The sequence below is a fragment of the Myxine glutinosa genome, chromosome 12 (genome assembly GCF_964187855.1).
Source record: "Myxine glutinosa chromosome 12, kmMyxGlut1.1, whole genome shotgun sequence".
Taxonomy (NCBI): Eukaryota; Metazoa; Chordata; class Myxini; order Myxiniformes; family Myxinidae; genus Myxine; species Myxine glutinosa.
In genome coordinates, this window is record NC_136272.1 from 47,969,318 (window position 1) to 47,990,655 (window position 21,338).

Consider the following 21,338-nt stretch of genomic DNA (forward strand, 5'->3'; position numbering starts at 1 on the left):
ATTTACAAAGTGGAGGGTTCTAAAAATCAAAACAATATATTTATATATATATTTATATACAACAACAACATGCATTTTAAGGCCATTTTCCCCGCTAGAGCGGGGGTTAGCCTTGCGGTCCCCATGACAATCTTCTCCATTTTGCCCTATTTTCTGCATCTCTCCTTGTTAACCCCCTTGCCCGCATTTCTTCTTCCACCATCTTTAGCCAAGTCTTTCTCGGTCTTCCCCGTCCTCTACTTCCTTCTACATTCATTACCATCACCCTTCTCAACCAGTCACTTTCATCCTTCCTCAACACATGACCAAACCATCTCAACCTGTTCCTCTTCACAGCATCAATCACAGGCTCTATTCCCATCATCTTTCGCAATTCATCATTTGTCTTCCTCTCTCTCAACGATACTCCCCACATACACCGAACCATTCGCATTTCCACCCTTTCCAGCCTTCGTTGCTGCTCTACATTCATGACCCATGTCTCGCTCCCATAAATCATAACACTTCTCACACATGCAGCATACACCTTTCCCTTCAGCTTCAACGACACTCCCCTCCTCATCAGCACGCCACTCAGTTCCCGAAACGTCTTCCATGCACATCTCACTCTAGCAACCGTTGCCGAGTCTGATCCACCTTCTCCATTCAGCATGTCTCCGAGGTAGCAAAATGTTTTCACACCTTCCAGCTTCACACCGTCTCCAAGATCCAACTCAACATTTCCTCCATCTGCAGCTCCCTCTGTGCACACCTTACATTTGAATGTAGCTGCCACATTGGTTAATGACCCTCTCAGACCGCTACATTTTTGATGAACCCACTCAGCACACATTGTACATTGAATGGAGTTCACTCCGACACCCTTCCTGCACACAGCACATGGCCACTTCCCAGTTCTTTCCACCTCACCACATGCTTTACCACTTGCCATCACCTTCGTTTTTCCGATATTCACCTTCAGACCTTTTGTCTCCATACATTCCTTCCACTTGTTCATCTTCTCCTTCAGTCCATCCATACTTTCTGCAATCAACACCAGATCATCTACATACAACAACTCCCATGGTAAACCCTCCTTTACGTTCTGAGCCAGCACCTCCATCACAGCTACAAATAGTAGTGGACTTAGTACCAACCCCTGATGCACTCCTACCTTCACCTCAAACTCACCACTGTTCCCGTCCTTCGTCCTTACAGCTGTGCGCGCTCTTTTGTACATTGCCATCGCTACTCTGATCAACCATTCCTCAACTTCTAACTTCCTCAATGCCCATGTCAATACTTCGCGTGGAACCCTATCGAATGCTTTCTCCAGATCAACAAACCCAAGAAACAACTTCTTCCTCTTCTCCATGTACTTCTCCTGCAACTGCCTCACAATAAAGAGTGCGTCTGTCGTTCCTCTTCCTGGCATAAATCCAAACTGCATTTCGTCGATCTTCACCTTCTTCCTTATCCTCCTCTCCAACACCCTTTCCAATACCTTCATTCCATGCTCCAATAACTTTATCGCTCGGTACAAGCCACACGACAGAGGGTCACCTTTCCCCTTGTATAGAGGGACGAGGGTACTCAGTTCCTAATCCACTGGAATGCGGCCTTCTTTCACCACCAGATTACAGATCTCTGTCATTCTCTTCACACCCCAACTTCCTGCTGCCTTCAACATATCTCCCACAACTCCCGTCGGCCCTCCCGCTTTTCTACTCTTCATTGCTTTTATCGCTTCCTCAACTTCCTTCTCAGTTATCTTCTCTGCCGGTCCTAAAACTGGGTTACTCTCTATGTTGCCATCCCATTCATTCTCTGTATTCAACAGCATTTCCATATATCTTTTCCATCTTCCTTTAATTCCATCTGGGTCCACAACGATTTGTCCCACTTCATTCTTCAAACAACTCACCCCCATCACATCACAACTCTCTTTCGCTATCTGCTTTGCAATCCTGAATACCGCTCTCTGACCCTCTTCTGAATCCAAGCGTTCCCCGAACATTTTCCTACATGCCTCCTGCGCCTTTTAGTCAGGTTCACTTTGTCAATAAATTATATTTTGTTCAAAATCATGGTAGATGAGCAAACCTGTTCATTTTTGGAAAGGTTATAGCATAAGGAAACTAAAAATCAATGTTTACATTTGGAGAGATACCTGTATGGCGGCCATTTTGGATTTTCAAAATGGCCACTGTAAAATACATATTTTGTTCTATTTCTGCCTCTAATTACCCTAAAAACTTTAAAATATATACTAAACCTATATTTTCAGGAACAAGGAATCCGATGAAAGTATCAAATTAGTGCTATGGGGAATGGTAAGACACGAATCAAAGGTTTTGAATTGCAAAATACTGTCTTTATATTGGCGATAAGTTGCATAATCAAATACATGTTATCATTTTGTACAGGCAGTTAATAACATCAAAATGTGTCACAATAATTCATATCACCAAACATACACAGGCAGTCAGCAAAATCATATATACACATGCAGTCAGTGTAACTTCACATCTACACAGACAGTCAATGACAAAATACGTATATATACAGTATATATATATACACACACACATGAGGGTAAATCAAAAAGTAAAGACAATTTATTGGATGTTAGCTTTACACACATATTGCCTTTCTTTTTGATTTACCCTTATATATATATATATGTAGATACACCTCATCATATAGATGCTAACTGCCTCCTGAGTACACGTTTGACGACACGACTTACCAATGCAGATATCTAACCTACTCAAAAACGCAGTCTAACCTATTTTTTACCACATTCCAGCTATACAGTATATCCCCCTCCCCTTTTCCATGTAAAAATATATAATTGTGGAGTGGTGGTGGTGGAGTGGGTAAAGCCTCATTGCATTGTTCTCACTGGTGTGGGTTCAATTCCCATGGCTGCTGAAACTTCCCGCATCGTGCAACGGAGGAACAACCTGTACCGAATGTGTTCTTTTTCCATGGAAACGTTCGCATCTTTTCATGAGCATCCTGACGATCTCTCAAGAGTGTGGGCCTGCACCACTACATCTACATAATTAGCATGTCATTCAACCATATCCCTCAAAGACAATTCATGGTTGTACTACACATTCACATATTCAAATTGACCATTTCAATCAAGCTTTTCAAACGGTTCAAACAGTTCAAACAAAAGCATTTCAAACAGTCAGTCAATTAGGAAACTGTAGGGTATTTATATCAATATGTCAGCATATGTCTGACAGAATGGCACAGAAGCAGTGCATTTGCAATTGAGCTGTCTAGTCTGGGTTTGATTATTGTCCTAACTTAAAACTGTCAGATTGGTGTGTCCTAAAAAGGGTGTTGCATTAAAAAGAATGTGCCATCTTTTTTCATTCATTCAGGCATTAATCTGGGGAGCCCGCTGCCAGCATTGATTACTGGTAGACCACTAAACATCCTGCAGTGTTTTTCACAAGAGTAGGCCATTGTTTGCCCCAACCCAAGTTTTTCAAATTCCAAATTCCTTTCCTAACTTGCTCTGTACAAAGTCCAACCACTGAGTTGGGGCTTCGGTGCCATATCACTTCCTATGGACCAATGGTCCGTTGTTGAGCCGGAAACATGGCCAGGATAAATGACAACAAAACCACAACAACAATGTAACCAACACCGAAAGTATTTGTCATCTGTCTATGTAGGGTTCCATCACAGTCGGCCTTGCATTTGACTGTGTGGACAACATGATATATTGGACAGACATTGCTGGGAAAACCATCAATCGTGCATCGCTGAATGGAGGTGAACCAGAAGTTATCATCAATACAGGTACATCTTGATGAGCACCCAACATACACATCTTAGACACAGATCTTATATTCCACAACCAGCATCGCATAACCAGCATCACACACCAACACGTACACCTCTAGAACACGTCTGCAGCCTACCACAACCAGACACATGCCTCCGAGATATAATTCCAACATGATGTACTCACTTTGTGCTCGACTTAGCTCTGATTTCTACAATGCGGGAGGATGCAAGCTACGTCGACCATTGAACATCGGTCTCTTATCATTTGAAATTTTCTATTCAACATGGAGCATTTATTCTAAGTGGCACCTTCTGTCTGTCTCTTTTTGACCAGGGCTCCTCAGTCCAGAAGGACTCGCCATTGATCACCTGGGCCGAAATGCATTCTGGACAGATTCCGGAACCGATCGCATCGAGGTGTCTAAGCTGGACGGCTCACAGCGCCGGGTTTTGTTCGACACCGGCTTGGTGAATCCGCGTGCAATTGTTGTCGATCCGCCACGAGGGTAAGAATCCATTGCTCATAGAATTTACTTTCGGTTTCCAATTGTCTCATAAAGGGCATTGCTTATTGGCAGTCTCCATAAAAGGTGATGAATCATTATTCACATTTTACCAAGTGTGCACAACAAATTGTGTTTGTGGTGAGAAACTTTGGTGATAATCCCACATTGTGTCTGCGTAAGATTTGTTTGTCCGACTTTACTTCATGAATGTTTCGTGGCTCCATAAAAGGTATTGGCCCCTGTCCAGGAACCAAGTAGTGTTGTCCACACTCAGCAGTCCAGGCCAGGTTTATGTGTTGTTGATCAAACTTTCAGGCCACCCTGTATGGAAAACTTTTGAAACTTTATCTTCCGGATAAGTAATTTATCCACAGGATAGTGCTTATCCGAGCTTTGAGCAACTGCTTCTGGTCCCTTCCGGTGACTTCCGCTTCCGGTCCCTTGAGGAAGGTTGTGACTTCGACCTCTGCACGGCATTCAAAGTTTAAGTATTTTCCAATTTATGTCTTTGTCAAATTTCCGCTCCTTATTTTATTGTGTATGTGTTACTGTGTGTTTCGAGTTAATCTTGGTTTGCAATTCGTGCAAACTTGTGTATAATTAAATCGTTTTCTGTTCGCACCGCATGCACGGCCTAGTAACTTGAGGATTCCCTCACCCCGTCGGTGTTTTGTGTATTCAAGTTCTTTTTTTCACTGTATTTCTTATTTCTTAGATTTTCTCTTCTCTCCCTAATTCCCGAACATCTACCCTTTATCTAACGTTTTAAATTCCGACTTCTTTCCTGGAAGTCCAAGCAATGTCCATGTGTTTTATACCTCTCCCACCCATCCCCCTTCCCGTGCCTCCTCCCCCTCCCCCGCCTCCTCCCCCTCCCCCGCCTACCCCCTCCCCCCCTTCCCATGCCTCCTCCCCCCAAGCCCTCTCCTTCCCACAGATCTCCCGATGTCCCTGTTCTCTACTGTTGTGCTTGTGTGCTTCCCTCTCTCCCCCCATCTTGTCTCCCGCTCCCTTTATCTTACGTTTTGTGTCAGTTTGTCTTTTTGTGATTGATGTTAGCTCTTACACGAGCCTCGATCTTGTATACTTAACAACAAATAAATAAATAAATAGATGGGTGGGGAAAAAAACTTTTATTGAAAAAAAAAAAAACTTTTTAAAAAACTTCGAGAAAACTTTTATTGCAAGAAAATCTAACAAATTGGTGGAACTGGCCTCGTACATAAAGTCTTGAGCTCCTACAACTATTTATCTCCTTAAATCTATCTTCCGTTGGGCTGACGAAATGACAGATATTGAATGACTGAGAAACTTATTTACGGAAATATCGATGACCTTTTTCAACCTTTTCTCAATGTCGCCAAATGTCAAAATGGGCCGAACGTCACGACGAAGCCGTATAACGCTGCCTCGGGTGCATTGACAAATCTCTCGTGTACTTTAGGTTAACAACAACAACAACACAACAACATGCAAGCTCCAACAACTTGATTGAAATTGCTTGGAGCTGTTTTGGTGCTGGTTAGTTATTCAGTGTTGGTTCATTATAGTTAGCCACAAAAACTCGTAAATCTATCTATATCATGTGGCCAGCACATACGTATGGAATGTACATTCTGTGTTCATGTGTACGGGATGTGCCACGTGGCCCACTTTCCTCCATAGTCTATCCTCATTATGAGCACACCTTCTTCCTCAACATGCTAGGCACATGTACTGGACCGACTGGAATCGCGAGGCGCCAAAGATAGAGACTGCATACATGGATGGCTCTGAGCGTCGCGTCCTCGTCAGTGAAGACCTGGGCCTTCCCAACGGCCTCACCTTTGACCCATACTCACGCCAGCTTTGTTGGGCGGATGCCGGTTGGTCTTTCACTCCCAAATATCTGACGTTTTATTCTTTCACATTATCAGTGTTTCAACAATGAGTGGGTCATTTGGACTACGCAATGCTCGTGTATGGATTCTAACTTTTACTCTTCATGACAGGATCTAATTTCGAGCAACGATTCTCCCCTATACATTAACTGTGCACAGGTACGAAACGGTTGGAGTGTGTTTACCCAAGCCATGGTACACGCCGACGCTTCTTGGAGGGTCTTCGCTATCCTTTCAGCCTCACCGGTTTCTCGGGGCATCTGTTCTACACGGACTGGCGACGGTATTTATTGAGCGATTTGCAATGGCGGTTCATGTGCATAATCGACTTTCTACATTGGGCCGAAGTTAACACTTTCATATTCCTGCACAGAGCATTTGGCACCTGATGCCATAATCCCAGGTTAAACTCCCATATACTATATGTCTATTGTCTATACTCATGGCATTGATATCTCTTAATGTTGCATATTTTGTATAAAAGTACACAAACGTCTTCCAATGTAATTTTCCTGCACGTGTTGTATGAAGGAGAATCAAATGGTCTTATTTGCAACCACAAAGGGTTGGACTTTCCCCAGTGAAACTCACCACAGTCCTTTTGTGTGCAGTTTCCTGCGAGTGTTGCACATTTTCCTCAGCAATGGGTGTTGCCTGATGCCATTGCTCGTACTCGTACTCACAATATACAGAACATTGGTTCTGGTGAAGCAGTTTCTTGGAGAAAGGGGGAGATGGCGTTAAAATGGAGGAGGGTGGGGGTTAGGGTGTGGTGGGGGGGGGGGGGGGGGGAGGTGTTTAACACATACATTGAAGGGGTAGGAAGGAAGAATGAAAGAATTCTGATGTTTTCTCCTCTAATAGGTAGATGCCCCCTCCCGTGAAAGATTTACTTTAAACTTTTCTAATAGCTGAATCGTTTGGTAAATCAGTAGCCCATTGCGTGAACACACACACATACACACACACATATATATATATATATACAGACTTGGCATTTAATATGGAATTTTTTTTGTGGGGGTGAACTTACTTTTCAAGATGACTTAGAACCAAAAGTTCATTGGAATTATGTTGAAATTATTCTAGATTTTGTTAATGTGACCTTTAAAAGAAACAAAAACCACATTTGACATTTCGAAGCAAATATATTGATCCTTGAAAGTGATGTAAACTGATATCGAACTCGATTCACGGACAGTACTGTGTTAACCTTCGTGCGTTTTCCAGAAGTATCTCTTTATTTTGCACATTAGCCAAAAAAAATTTTAAACAAAAATTAAGTTAAATTACGACTGGGATTACGGACAGTAAAATTACAGTGCAGTACTTCGTGTAACCCCCACGAGCATTCAGTAGAGCACGTACACGTTGAGGCATGCTGTTCATGAGATTTGCCAAGGTTTGGACAGGAATCGCTTGCCATGCAGTTACAAGAGCCTGCTGCAATTCACGCACAGGGGCAGGCTGCTGGTCCAAGTTGTCGATTTGACGCGTTAATTCTGCCCACAATTTCTCTATCGGATTCATATCCGGGGACATGGCAGGCCACTCCATATGCTCCACACCACGGTCAGCAAGAAAGTGTTGGATCATGCGAGCATGATGAGGCCGTGCATTGTCATCTTGGAAGACAAAGTTTCCTCGAAAGGCTGCACGAACAAATGGAAGCAATGTTTCTTCCAGAATGGCCCTATGCTTGAACTGGTTCAGGTTTCCATTCAGAACAACCAGGTCAGTTTTGCCCCCTGCATGAAAAGCAGCCCAAACGGTCACCCCACCACCTCCAGCTTGGACTCTTGGCACTATACAATCTTCGTTGTGGGCTTCATGCACTTGTCTGCGCACTCGGACGCGGCCATATTGACAATAGACCAGAAATCTAGACTTGTCACTGAAGATCACGTGACTCCAGTGTCCTAGCTGCCATTGACAGTGCTCTCTGGCCCACTGCAATCGGCGCTGGCGGTGTTGTCTGGTCAGACGTGGCTTTCTCAGGGGACGCCTGGCACGATAGTCTGCTTGAACCAGTCGTTGGTTGACTAGCCTTCTGGATACAGGCACATTTGTCAGTTGCTGCCACTCAGCCCTAAGCCGATTAGCTGACTTGGTACGGCCATTGCGGACTAACCGGTGCAGCTGGTGATCATCCCTCCTTGTGGTTCTGTGGGGACGTTCTGACCTCTGTATTGGAGTAGGGACACCCCTCTGAGCATTTCGTTTCAGGATCTTTGACACCTGACCTTGAGTGATGCCATACTGCCGAGCAAGAGCACGCTGTTTCATGCCGGAATTTCGTAAAGCCACCAATAAATGACAAACATCATTGTCGAGTTGACGGACCATCTCCAGCGGAAGTGGCAATAACTTTTGTAGATGTGCAGCAGTTGTTTTCCACTAATACACAATGCAACAACCCTTATATACCCGATTGTGAAGCCAATCGTCAAATGTACCTGTCCGTACATTTTGTCACGCCACCTGTAATATAATCCTGTTATTGACTTATTGCTGCGACAGACAGTGACATGGTTCTTTTAACAAAGAAATCACCGAAGCATAAAAGAAACTCACCAGATTGATATACCGAGTTCAGAAAGTAAACCCAAGTCAAGAAAAAAAAAATATTCCATATTAAATGCCAAGTCTGTATATATATATATATATATATATATATATATATATATATATATATATATATACATATATATATATACGTATATACGTATATACGTATATACGTATATATATATATATATATATATATATATACGTATATATATACTAGCTTGGCTCGGATCGCTACGCTCGCGTCAACCACACGTCTTTACTGAGGAGCGGCTTATTTTAGCTGAGGATAATGACTGCACCTGAGTTGCTGTGTTATCATGATTTACACCAATCATAATACAAACAAGTACAGATACATTCAAAGTACACCGCACTCGTGGCAAATAATTAAATATCTTACAGCGCGGCATTGCCAGGGCGCCTCCGGCGCCTGGCAATACCGCAGTGCAGCTCATTGAGGCTGCATTGGGAGGGAGAGGTGTACACTAATTGATTGATTAATTGTATAATTAAAATCAATAAAAGATTATCACAAAATATTTTCTTAATCAATTGGCTAATAGCATAACTAAACCACCAGTGCTTCATCCAAAAATGTATCTTTTAGAAATTTAATTAAATAAGGCATTGATAAAAAATTAAATAATTAATTGATTAATCAATAAATAATTAATCGATTAATCAATAAATAATTAATCGATTAAATGATTAATCAATAAATCAAAAATATCCTTGATAGGCACATCCCTTGGTCACTGTCATGTCCAAATATTAGCTTCCTAGCTCAAAAGGTGCCTGAGATATTGGCCAAATGAGAAAGAAAATAAATAAATGATTAATAATGAAAATAAATAAATAATAATCATTAAAAAAATCAAATTTTTTTAATTTAAATTTTTACTTTAATTATACCGACTCCTCTCCGGCCTTGCTCCCCCAGCTCTCTCTGTGCTCTGTCCCCCCAATATTCCTTCAGGTCGCACAAGATCTGCCTGCAACCCTCTTATGGTTAAACTGCCAAAGTCTAGGCTCTCTGCTCACCTTCACTCTTTCATTCCCCTTTTCTCCCGCCTCTGGAACAAACTCCCCCACTCCCTTCAATCCCACTCCTCCCTCCAGGTCTTTAAAACAGCTGTTCACCACCATCTCTTATCTTCCCCCATCGAAAACCTTGATCTTTTCGACCCCCCGGCAATTCACCCCAGAGTCCTTGCAGTGTTCATATGTTTTATTCCTCTCCCACCTCCCCCCAAGTCCTCCCGATGTCCCTGCTCTCAAATGTTGTGTTTGTGTCCTTCACCCTCTCTCCCCATCTTGTCTGCCGCTCCCCTTGTTTTTTGTGTGTTTGTGTGTGTGTGTTTTTTGTGTGTTTTGTGTGTCGGTTTGTCTTTTTGTGTGATTAATGTTGGCTCTTTCACGAGCCTCGATCTTGTATACAAAAAAAAAAAAAAAAAAAAAAATCTCAATTCGGTCATAGAACACACAAACCACCACCATTTCATCAGAATCTGTAATTTAAAAAAAAATTTTTTTTAGCCATTACTCGAATAATGAAATAATTAATCGATTAATTGATTAATTGATTCATTAATAAATCAAAAATAGCCTTTGCCGCTAAATCACCTGGTCATTGGCATGTCCAAATATTAGCTTCCTAACTCAAAAGGTGCCTGAGTTAATGGTCAGAAGACAAGGGAAATTTGATTAATTAAATAAGTACTTAATTAATCGCTAATAATTAAATAACTCCTCAATTAAATGATTAATCAAAAAACAAAAAATAGCGTTTTTGACAAAGGACTTGCTCACTATTGTGCCGAAATTTCAGCTTCCCAGCTCAAAGGATGGCTGAGATATCGCCTGGACAAACAAACAAACAAGAAAACAAGAAAGAAAACAACGAGAGTGAAAACTGAGTACTCCCTTTCAGCGTGCGTCACTGCCGAGCCCCCTTCGGTGCCCGGCAATGACGGTTTGCAATGCCTGGAGATGGCATAGGAAAGGTGCGGTGTACAACAATTATTTTGCACGAATGTATTTGTTGTGTTTGTGATATTACATTTTTATAGGCAATTTAGGTTGAAGATTCAGGTTGAATGTTTTTTTTTCAAGAAAGAACCCCTCAGCACATACATAGGGGAGGGGTAGGTGCAGACTGGAAGTTTGGGACGATTACACCTCACCACCACGTAATTCAAAACACCTCACCACCAAGTAATTCAAAACACCTCACCACCAAGTAATTTAAAACATGTCACAGCCATAAAACACGTAATAAAAACACCTCACCACCACGAAATTGAAAACAACTCACTACCACGAAATTAGAAACACCTCACAGCCATAAAACACGTAATAAAAACACCTCACAGCCATAAAACACGTAATAAAAACACCTCAGTCATAAAACACGAAGTAAAAACACCTCACCACCACGAAATTGAAAACACCTCACAGCCATAAAACACGTAATAAAAACACCTCACAGCCATAAAACACGTAATAAAAACACCTCACAGCTACGAAATTAAAAACACCTCATCACCACGTCATTTAAAAACACCTCACCACCACATAATTAAAAACACCTCACCACCACGTAATTATAAATACCTCACCACCACGTAATTCAAAACACCTCATCACCACATTATTAAAAACACCTCACCACCACGTAATTAAAAACCCCTCACCACCACGTAATTCAAAACACCTCATCACCACATAATTAAAAACACCTCACCACCATGTAATTATAAATACCTCACCACCACGTAATTATAAATACCTCACCACCACGTAATTCAAAATACCTCACCACCATGTGATTTAAAAACACCTCACCACGTAATTCAAAACGCATCACCACATAATTAAAAACACCTCACCACCACGTAATTATAAATACCTCACCACCACGTAATTTAAAACACCTCACCACCATGTGATTTAAAAACACCTCACCACCACGTAATTATAAATACCTCACCACCACGTAATTCAAAACACCTCACAACCATGTGATTTAAAAACACCTCATAATAATACACCTCATAAACACCTAATAATAAAAACATTGCCTCAAACAGGGAACCATGATTGTCATGGGGCCCGCAAGGCGAACCCCTGCTCCAGCGGGGAAAATGGCCTTAAAAGGATCATTCATTCATTCATTCATTCACCACCATGTGATTTAAAAACACCTCACCACCACGTCATTTAAAAACACCTCACCAGCACATAATTCAAAATACCTCACCACCACGTGATTCAAAATACCTCACCACCACGTGATTCAAAAGCACCACAACGTTATTAAAAACACCTCACCACCACGTAATTCAAAACACCTCACCACCACGAGATTGAAAAACACCTCACCACCACGTCATTTAAAAACACCTCACCAGCATATAATTCAAAATACCTCACTACCACGTCATTTAAAACACCTCATCACCACATAATTAAAAACACCTCACCACCATGTAATTATAAATACCTCACCACCATGTGATTGAAAAACACCTCACCACCATGTGATTGAAAAACACCTCACCAGCATATAATTCAAAATACCTCACTACCACGTGATTCAAAACCACCACAACGTTATTAAAAACACTTCACAATGACGGAAACAAAAGTTTGAGGGAGTCGTTAAGTGACAACACAGACACTGCCCAGATGTGTAGATATATAGATAAATGACTGCACCCGAGTTGCCGTTTTGTCATGGTTTAAACCAATCATAATTCAAACAATTATTTTGCACAAATGTATTTGTAATATACGTGATATCACATTTGATAAACAATTGAAGTTGAAAACTTAAGTTGGGAAAAAAAATTTCCCCCAAAAAATTCCAAAAAAAAAAAAAAAAAAAAAATTCGAAAAGTTTTCAAAAAAATACCCTTAGAGCATACCGACGGGAGAGATATGTGCATACCAGAAGTTTGGTACGATTTCACAAAAGTTTGAGAAAGTAGTTCAGTGACAACACAAGACAAGACAGGACAAAAAACACAACACAGGACAGACACCACAGATATATATATAGATATATAGATAGGTGGGCTAGAATGGGCTTTAAAGCAAGAAAGTCGAGGAGTGTGGTAGTGAGACGAGGAGTGGTGGATAACATGCACAGGTTTGAGCTGGGAGGGGAGGTGGTTCCATCATTGACAGAGGCCCCTGTGAAGGGTTTGGGAAGATAGTAGACAGTGGAGTTGAATGATGTGGGAAGGGTGGAGGAGGTGAGGAACAAGCTTTTGAGAGGTTTGAAGAGGATTGATGAATGTGGTTTGCCAGGTAAGTTGAAGGTATGGTGTTTGAAGTCTGGATTGATGCCACGAGTATTGTGGCCATTGATTTAAAAAAACCAAAAAAAACCCCACCGTTTAGAGGCCATTTTTCCCCGCAAAGCAGGGGTTGGCCTTTTTCAGGGGCCGTGGTTGTTGTTGTTTTTTGGTCCCCTTTTTGAAGCAATGTTTTACGGCCGGATGCCCTTCCTGCCGCCAACCCTGTTTGTCACCTTTTACGACAAACAGGGAATTACCAGTGTACTGGTACTCAATTTGCCGACCTCGGAAGGATGACAGGCTGAGTCAACCCCCCTGGCGTTAATTCAGTGATCGACCGGGATTCGAACCCAGGATCCTTGGATCCTAAGCTGGCACCCTAGCCGCTAGCCCAACACCAGGGTTCCAATTGTTCCAATTGGCCATTGATGATGTATGATAACTATGACATTGCGATTGGGCATGTAGAGAGGATGGAGATTGTGGTGAGTGGGTTTGTGAGGAGGTGGTTGGGAGTGCCACGCTGTTTGATGAACATTGCCTTTTATGGTCAGGGTGGAAAACTCCAGTTTCCCTTGACATCATTAACCGAGGAGTTTAAGCTGGTGAGGGTGCGGGAGTTCACGATGTTATGGGATTCAAGTGATTCAGTGGTAAAGAATGCTCTCCCAGAGAAGAAGGGAAGTCGGAAGTGGGATGCAAGAGCAGAGGTGGATGAGATGGAGGAGCGGTTGCAACAGGAGGTGGTCGTGGGGATGGTACAGCACGGGAAGCATGGCTTGGGGTGGATGAAGCATGAGCGATGGGGAAAGGCATGTGTGAAAGAGAGGAGGAAGATGGTTGAGAATGAGGTGAGAAGAAAGGAGGAGAAGGGGAGATATGTGAACGCAGTCAGACAGGCACAGCACGGTGCTTGGACTATGTGGGAAGGTGTGCGGGTGAGGACATTGAAGTGGCAAGATATTTGAAGGATGGAGCCAATATTGTTGAGATTCCTGTTGCGGGCAATGTATGATGTGCTTCCGGCACCAGTAAACTTGAGATTGTGGGGTTTGTTGCAGGAGGAGAGATGTTCTTTGTGTGGAGGTTTGGGAATGGTGCAGCATGCACTGAGTGCATGCTCATTGCTCAGTAGCATTGGCAGCAGGAAGATACAAGTGGCGGCTTGATCAGGTGCTGGCGGTGGTAGTGCAGATGGTGCAATAAGACGTGCTGAGATCGAGAGAGATAAGAGTGGAGAAGGAGACCGATGGGGGAGAGGTGTTGTTTGTCAAAGAGGGCCAAGTGGTAAGAGGTGGAAAGCAAGAGGGCTGTCAGATGCTTGTGATTGACAGATTGTGGCAGACCTAAAGCCACAATTGGTATTCCCAGAGGTGATCTGTGTGACAAGGTTGCGGCCTGACATTGTCATCTGGTCAGATGCAACAAGACAGGTCATCTTAAGGGAATTGTCTGTACCGTGGGAAGAGAATATGGAGGAGATGCACGAGAGGAAGAGAGGAAAGTACAGTGAGCTGGAGGCAGAGTGTCGGAAGAAGGGTTGGCAAGTTTCTTGTCAGCCATTTGAGGTGGGGTGTTGAGGGTAAATTGGCAATTCCTTTTCTGCATTTCTTGCTCGGCTTGGAGTGTGTGGTACAGAAAGAAGGAGGATGTGTGACAAAGTTGCCCAGGTTGACTTGAAAGGCTCACTTTGGATATGGAGGTGTGTACCCTGGTTTAGAATAGGTACACCGTATCCTTGCGTGTCATAGGAGGCGACTAAGAGTGTTGGCGCCAGGAAGGGCATCCGGCCATAAAAACATTGCCTCAAAAAGAGAACCATGACAATTACAACTACATATGGGCAGGGTACAGCTCGAAGTGGAGATCGGTTTCTGAGGTTTGGGACATGGAATGTAGGGACAATGACAGGGAGATCAGGAGAAGTGGTGGAAGTATTGGTCAGAAGAAGAGTGGACATATGTTGTGTGCATGAGATGAGATGCAAGGGAAGTGGTGTGAGAATGGTGAAGGGTGGGCACTGGGCAGGGACAGAAATACAAGTTTGTGTGGCAAGGGTGCCCGCAGGGCATGAATGGTGTTGGTGTCCTGTTTTCTGAGGAGTTTGTAGACAGTGTGGTGAGTGTGACTAGAGTGAGTGATAGGTTGATGATGGTGAAAATGATGATTGGAAAGCTCTTGGTGAACGTCATCTCGGGATATGCTCTGCAGGTTGGTCGGAGCGATGAAGAGGACGACAAGTTCTGGTGTGCGATAGAGAAGCTGATGGAAAACGTGAAAGATGAGGAAGTTGTTGTGGTAGGAGGAGACCTAAATGGACATGTGGGAAGGAGTATGGACGGTTTTGAGGGAGTTCATGGGGGTTATGGATATGGTGTGAGAAATGGAGAAGGTGAAAGGATTTTGGAGTTTGCTGATGGAGCTGATTTGTTTGATTTGTAATAATCAGTTCCAGAAAGAGGATAATATGCTTGTTACATACACGTCAGGTGGGTCGACGACAACCGTTGACTACCTGATGGTGCATAAGCGAGATAGGGGGGCACCTCCAGGACACAAAGGTGATCCCGGGGGAGGAGGCTGTTTCACAGCACCACTTGGTTGTCTGCGACATAAGGGTGAAAGGTGCAAGGAGAGCTCGGCGGGTGAAGTACCAACCGAGAATGAAGGTGTGGAGGTTAAAGAGGTGACAGTAAGGGAGGCATTAAAAGAGAGGCTGAGTAGGGTAGAGGATGATGTGGTTGAGCTTGAAAGTGGTTGGATGTCAATGAAGGATAGTCTGTTGGGAGCCGTTGGTGAGGTATGTGGATGGACAAAAGGACCACCGAGGCACTCGTGAAGTGAAGTCAAGCCCGAGCAACTCGCGGTCGAAGGTACTATAGCGGCGTTCGGGCGGGCGAAGCTGCCGGCTGAAGAACGCCAGCGGTTGCCAAGCACCACGCACCCATTGCTCGTACACCGCGCCCACCACGTTGTCCGAGGCGGCGTCGGTGGTGAGGGCGATCGGTGCATCGGGCGCCGGGTGCGCGAGCATGGTGGCGTTAGCCAAGGCGAGCTTCGCGCCTGCGAACGCCGCGTCCATCTGCTCGGTCCAGGTAACGTCACCTTTGCCCGGCTTCCCTCGAAGGGCCTCGTGCAAGGGGCGCAGGAGCTGGGCGATGCGGGGCAGGAACCGATGGTAAAAGTTTACCATGCCCAGGAACTCCTGGAGCCCCTTGATCGTGCGGGGGCGCAGAAACCCCTTCACCCCCTCCACCTCGGCCGGTAAGGGGGTGGCCCCGTGCCTGGTGACGCGGTGCCCCAAAAAGTCGATGTCGGCGACACCGAACTGGCACTTGACGGGGTTCACGATGAGGCCATGCTGGCCCAGATGTTCGAAGAGCGTGCGGAGATGGTATAGGTGCCCTTCGCGGGACGCGCTGGCGACGAGGATGTCGTCCAGGTAGACGTACATGAAATCCAAGTCGCGCAAGACGCTGTCCATTAGTCACTGGAACGCCTGAGCCGCATTCTTCAAACCGAAGGGCATCCGAAGAAATTCGAAAAGTCCGAACGGCGTGATGACCGCCGTCTTCGGGATGTCCTCCGGCCTGACGGGGACCTGATGGTAGCCGCGTATGAGGTCCACCTTCGAAAAGAAGGACATGCCCGCCAACCGGGCGGAGTAGTCCTGGATGTGGGGGACGGGGTAACGGTCGGGGGTGGTGGCGTCGTTGAGGCGCCGGTAGTCCCCGCACGGTCGCCATCCCCCGCCAGGCTTTGGCACGATGTGAAGCGGCGACGCCCAAGCACTCTTGGAGCGCCGCACGATGCCGAGCCGCTCCAGCGTAGCAAACTCCGCTTTCGCTACCGCGAGCTTCGTCGGCTCGAGGCGGCGTGCCCGGGCGTAGACCGGTGGCCCGGTGGTGGGATGTGGTGTTCCACCCCATGCTTGACGGCCCCCGCCGAGAAGGTGGGCCGCGTAAGGGCCGGGAAGCTGGCGAGGAGGCGGGTGAAGTCGTCCGCTGCCGGAAGCGTACAAACTAACCTCGCCGGGACTGAACAGCTCGGCGAGCCGCTCGGCGAGCCGCTCAGTGAGCCGCTCAACGACCTGCTCAACGCGTAAGCGAGCGAGCTGAACGTTTTAGCCTGGATGAGAGACGTCTGTTCTTCACATCGACCAACAACCCGTGTGCACAGAGGAAGTCTGCACCGAGCAGTGCCATGGGGACACTAGCAGTTACGAACGTCCACGCGAAGCGTTGCCTTCCGAACCGCAGGGAGAGGCAGCGCTTCCCGAATGTGTGTATGGGTGTTCCGTTCGCGGCAAGCAACGCGGGGCCCCGGCCCGCGGTGTGCTTGTCGGACGTAGAGGCAGGGATAACGCTCACCTGTGCCCCCGTATCGTATAGGAAACGGCGCCCGGACAAGGTGACCGTTATAAAAAGAAGGCTGCCGGAATAGCCGACGCTCAGGGGCGCTACCGAGCGCCGGCTTTGTAGTTTCCCGACTTGCCGAAGGAGCACGGCGGGCAACAATTCCTCGCCTTGTGGCCAAACCTGGCGTGGAAATGGCACCAGGTTTGCGGCGAAGGCGGAGGCCGTGGTTTTCGCGGTGGTGGTGGGCGTGGCGTGGCGGCGGCCACGCGGCGTGCATCACTGCATCAGCCTCGGGATCCCCGAGGTGTGGTGTATCAGCATCAGGGTCAGCCTCGGGATGCGCGACGGCCGTGCCAAAACTCGCCTGCGCGTCCAAAGTCGCGAAGAACCTGTCGGCCTCAGCAGCGAGAGCTCGGGGTTCCGTCGTCACAGAACCGGTCAACGCGAGGCGGACTCGTGCCGGCAGCTGGCGTCGAAATAACGCCCGGAAAAGAGCGTTCGGGGTTTCGTCGCCCATCAACGACAGCATATGGTCCATGCGGACCAACGGTCGCGTGTCACCGAGCTCGGGGAGGTCCAGGAGGCGGTCGGCCCGTGCGTCCACCGTGAGGCCGAACGTGGCGAGGAGGAGACGCTTGATCGCCTCGTACCTGCCGTCGGCCGGTGGGTTCCTCAGGACCGACGCGGGCGGCCGTGCCGGGCCCGAGGGAGGCGACCACGTGGCAGTACCTGGTCTCGTCCACCGTGATGCCTCGAAGTCGGAACTGGGCTTCTGCCTGCAGGAACCAGACTTCGGCTTGCGTCTCCCAGAACTCGGGGAGTTTCATTTGGACTGCATTGGTTGCCATTGCTGTGGCGGGTTTGGGTGGTCAGCGACGGCTGACCAGAACGTCGGAGGGTCACCAATGAAGTGCGGTGCTACGCGCGCTTACTTGTACAACAAGAAGGAAGCGGACAACACGGTAAGTTTAAGAGTCTTTATTATAAGAGCTCAACTGTAGCACTGGAGCGCTCCGGGCTGCGCGCCCGGTGTATATCCCGCGGCCACGCCTACCCCTCGGGCATGGCCGCCGCCCACTTGGTGCGTGGAATGATGCCCTCACGCCAGTGAGCTTTCGTGTCCGCCACACTCCAACCATTACGAGTGTTTCTGTGAGACCCCTACTGGGCCAAAGCAGGAATGCTGTGATTGGCGAATTGGTCAAAATGACCCTTTAATGTGTCTAGCCACCTCCACATTGTTCTAAATACAACTTCAGAACAAAATGTACAAACCAACAGCATCGTACACTCACCACTGTGCTAACATTTTGTGTTTGCCACTATATTTCATGTTCCCTTCACGAATGCGCAGTTTGCCAAATTGTTTCCACTCCTTTGGCTGGTCGATGAGAAAAAATATTTACTCTGTAAAGTCACATGACAAAGTGAAATTTGAATCCGAGGTATTTAAACTTTAGCTTACCCTCAGTAACTTGCCAATTAATTAGTAACTTCCAAAGCATATAAATTGTTGAGGCCTGCGTTAGGCTAAGGGATCTGAAGGGTTACTGGAAACAAGATTTGCATCTGGAAGCCATTTTCCCAGTAATGGGAAAGGGGGGGAGGGAGCATGTAAACATCGAATGGGATGGCTCTCAGGGTTGGAATGAGGGAAGGTTTGGGATCTGCATATGGAAGGCCTGTCAAACTCATTAGCTAACCAAGTCGGTTCATCCATCTTGTCCTTGAGGCAATATTCTCGGACCGCTTGCTCAATAGAGAACGAAAAGAGACACTTTTGGAGCAGCTGTATCATTTAATGAGGCCTACGCACAGTCGGGTTGTTGTGTGTGGCAGGCTGGTTCACTCATTTGGTAGCCCTCACCTCTGAGCTAACTTATTCTGGGTTTTAACTCTAGTAAAGTCTAATTTATTTGAATAGAACTGTGGTTTTGATGCAGTTAGAACAATGGGCAGAGCATCTCGGAGTGTGTAGGCCATCTTTCTGGGGTGACAACAGGGAAACTGTTCTTTTTCAATTCACGTGAACCCTCATATACTCAATAGCATATCCGTAAGAGACAGAACTTTTGTGCAAGCGATTTAAAAGCAAGCATATGCTGTGTATGTTACATTCATGAAGTGGGATTTAAATGTTTGGTGTTTGAATAAATAAATAATGTCCATCTGTACATTGATAAATTAAGCTAAGCTGAAAACCAACGTTGGGATTCGGGTGACCTTTTCTTTAGTGTGTGTGTGTGTGTGTGTGTGTGTGTGTGTGTGTGTGTGTGTGTGTGTGTGTGTGTGTGTGTGTGTGTGTGTGTGTGTGTGTGTGTGTGTGTGTTTGCCGTTGGTTGTTATCTCCATTTGCGGGTTTCAGAAGGTGGAATGGAGCACTCCCATGTCTCAAAGTATCTATCCGTGTGTGTGTAATTTGTTGTTTTGGCTGCTATCTCCACATGTGGGTGCGTTTCAAGAGATGGAGCAGAGAGCTAACAGGTGTCAAAGTATCCACCTCCGTTAGCGTGTGTGTGTGTGTGTGTGTGTGTTTTGACTTTGATGCAGTCTTGAACTGCTTGGCGGAAATGAGTTAAAATCTCCTGGCTGTGCTCGGGGTGTGTGTGCATGTGTGGGAGGTGTGGAGTTGTGTGGGAGTGGGGGAAGACCCCTATTCTCTCTTTGCAAACATCTATGGCATAGCACCTTTACCAGTGGGTATTACAAGTCATACTAGAAAACACCAATTCTGGGGGTATTAACCTGTCTGTAACAACGGGTTCTTCTGAAGTATAAAAGAAGTTGAATACATTTACATTATTATGCCAAAATTTTTTTTAATCTTCTTCTTCTTCTGCCTTATGCAGCACATGGTTTCAAGTAGCATCGTTGGCTGTGGGAGCAACTGTGCCGCTGCTGCAACTCCCTCTTTAGTTTAGGACTGGAATTTATGATTTGCTCAGGATGACGACAAAAGGTCACCTGCTCTTCGCAAACACAGTGGGATCTATAACGTCCACGTCCACCAACTAATGCTGGTAGATGGGGCGGCCGGTTTGATGTCGGGGGACGCACACATTGATGCCCCACCCTGCCTGCGAGACACCAAGAAGACAGTTTTATAGCGAGGCAGAGCTTCCAACCTAGGCTAGACGACTATGTGGTGAGCAGGTGTACTTCTCTGCTATTCCGCCAGTATTTTATATTCCTGGGTACTCCCGCCAGGGAGTAATGCATTCGATCGTGTCCGTCCGTGCGTGTGTGTTCGTGTGTTTGTGAACAACATATCTGGAAAAGTTCTGAACCGATTTGGATGAAAGTTGGTGGGATGATTGCCCTTGGGATAAGGACGAATTGATTAGTTTTTGGTGAAGCTCAGGATATTATTCCCGATCCAGGAATTTGTTTTGGGAATTTTTTACCATTGGAAGATAGGCTCATTTTTTTAAACATTATCTTCTATATATTCTATATTTAACATTGTGATATGAAAATAGTTTTCATATTTGTTGTAAATGTAGTTTAAACTCGTGGTTATGCGTTAGAGTGGTGTATTGTTTATCAGCGTCGTCTTCAATGTTCATTTTTTTTTTCTAATAAAGACATATTATGTCTTTTTAAAAGGTTGCCCCGTTTCATAAAATGTATCGGTTGATACGTATAATGCTTTAAAACTTTTTTCTTTTTTTTTTAACCTCAGAAGAGATAACATTTAGCTCAGCGAATGTCAATCGCGGTGTCAGTATTTGATTAACTTATAAAGACTTAGGTGACTTATAAGTGTGACCAGCATGTGCACGGGATTCTTCCCAGAAGAATGAGTGGTCGCATTAGCTTGTACGACGTAAAATGAGCGAGTTTTGTTTTGACGTTTGGGCCAGTTTTACCTGTTGTATCCCTAAGGAATGAAACGAACGTTTTCCTGGCTTACAATTTTATTTGAAGTCACAC

At 45.5% G+C, this 21,338-nt stretch overlaps 1 protein-coding gene across 1 annotated transcript in view; it reads left to right on the plus strand.

Moving 5' to 3' along the window:
* The window catches only part of NID1 (nidogen 1), a 151,859-nt gene that overhangs the window by 91,115 nt on the left and 39,406 nt on the right, over positions 1–21,338 (plus strand). Inside the window, exons 15-18 of the mRNA XM_068132499.2 lie at positions 3,675–3,801; positions 4,124–4,295; positions 6,003–6,160; positions 6,335–6,458. Of these exons, the coding sequence (XP_067988600.2) occupies positions 3,675–3,801; positions 4,124–4,295; positions 6,003–6,160; positions 6,335–6,458 (581 nt within the window). The remainder of the gene's footprint in view (positions 1–3,674; positions 3,802–4,123; positions 4,296–6,002; positions 6,161–6,334; positions 6,459–21,338) is intronic.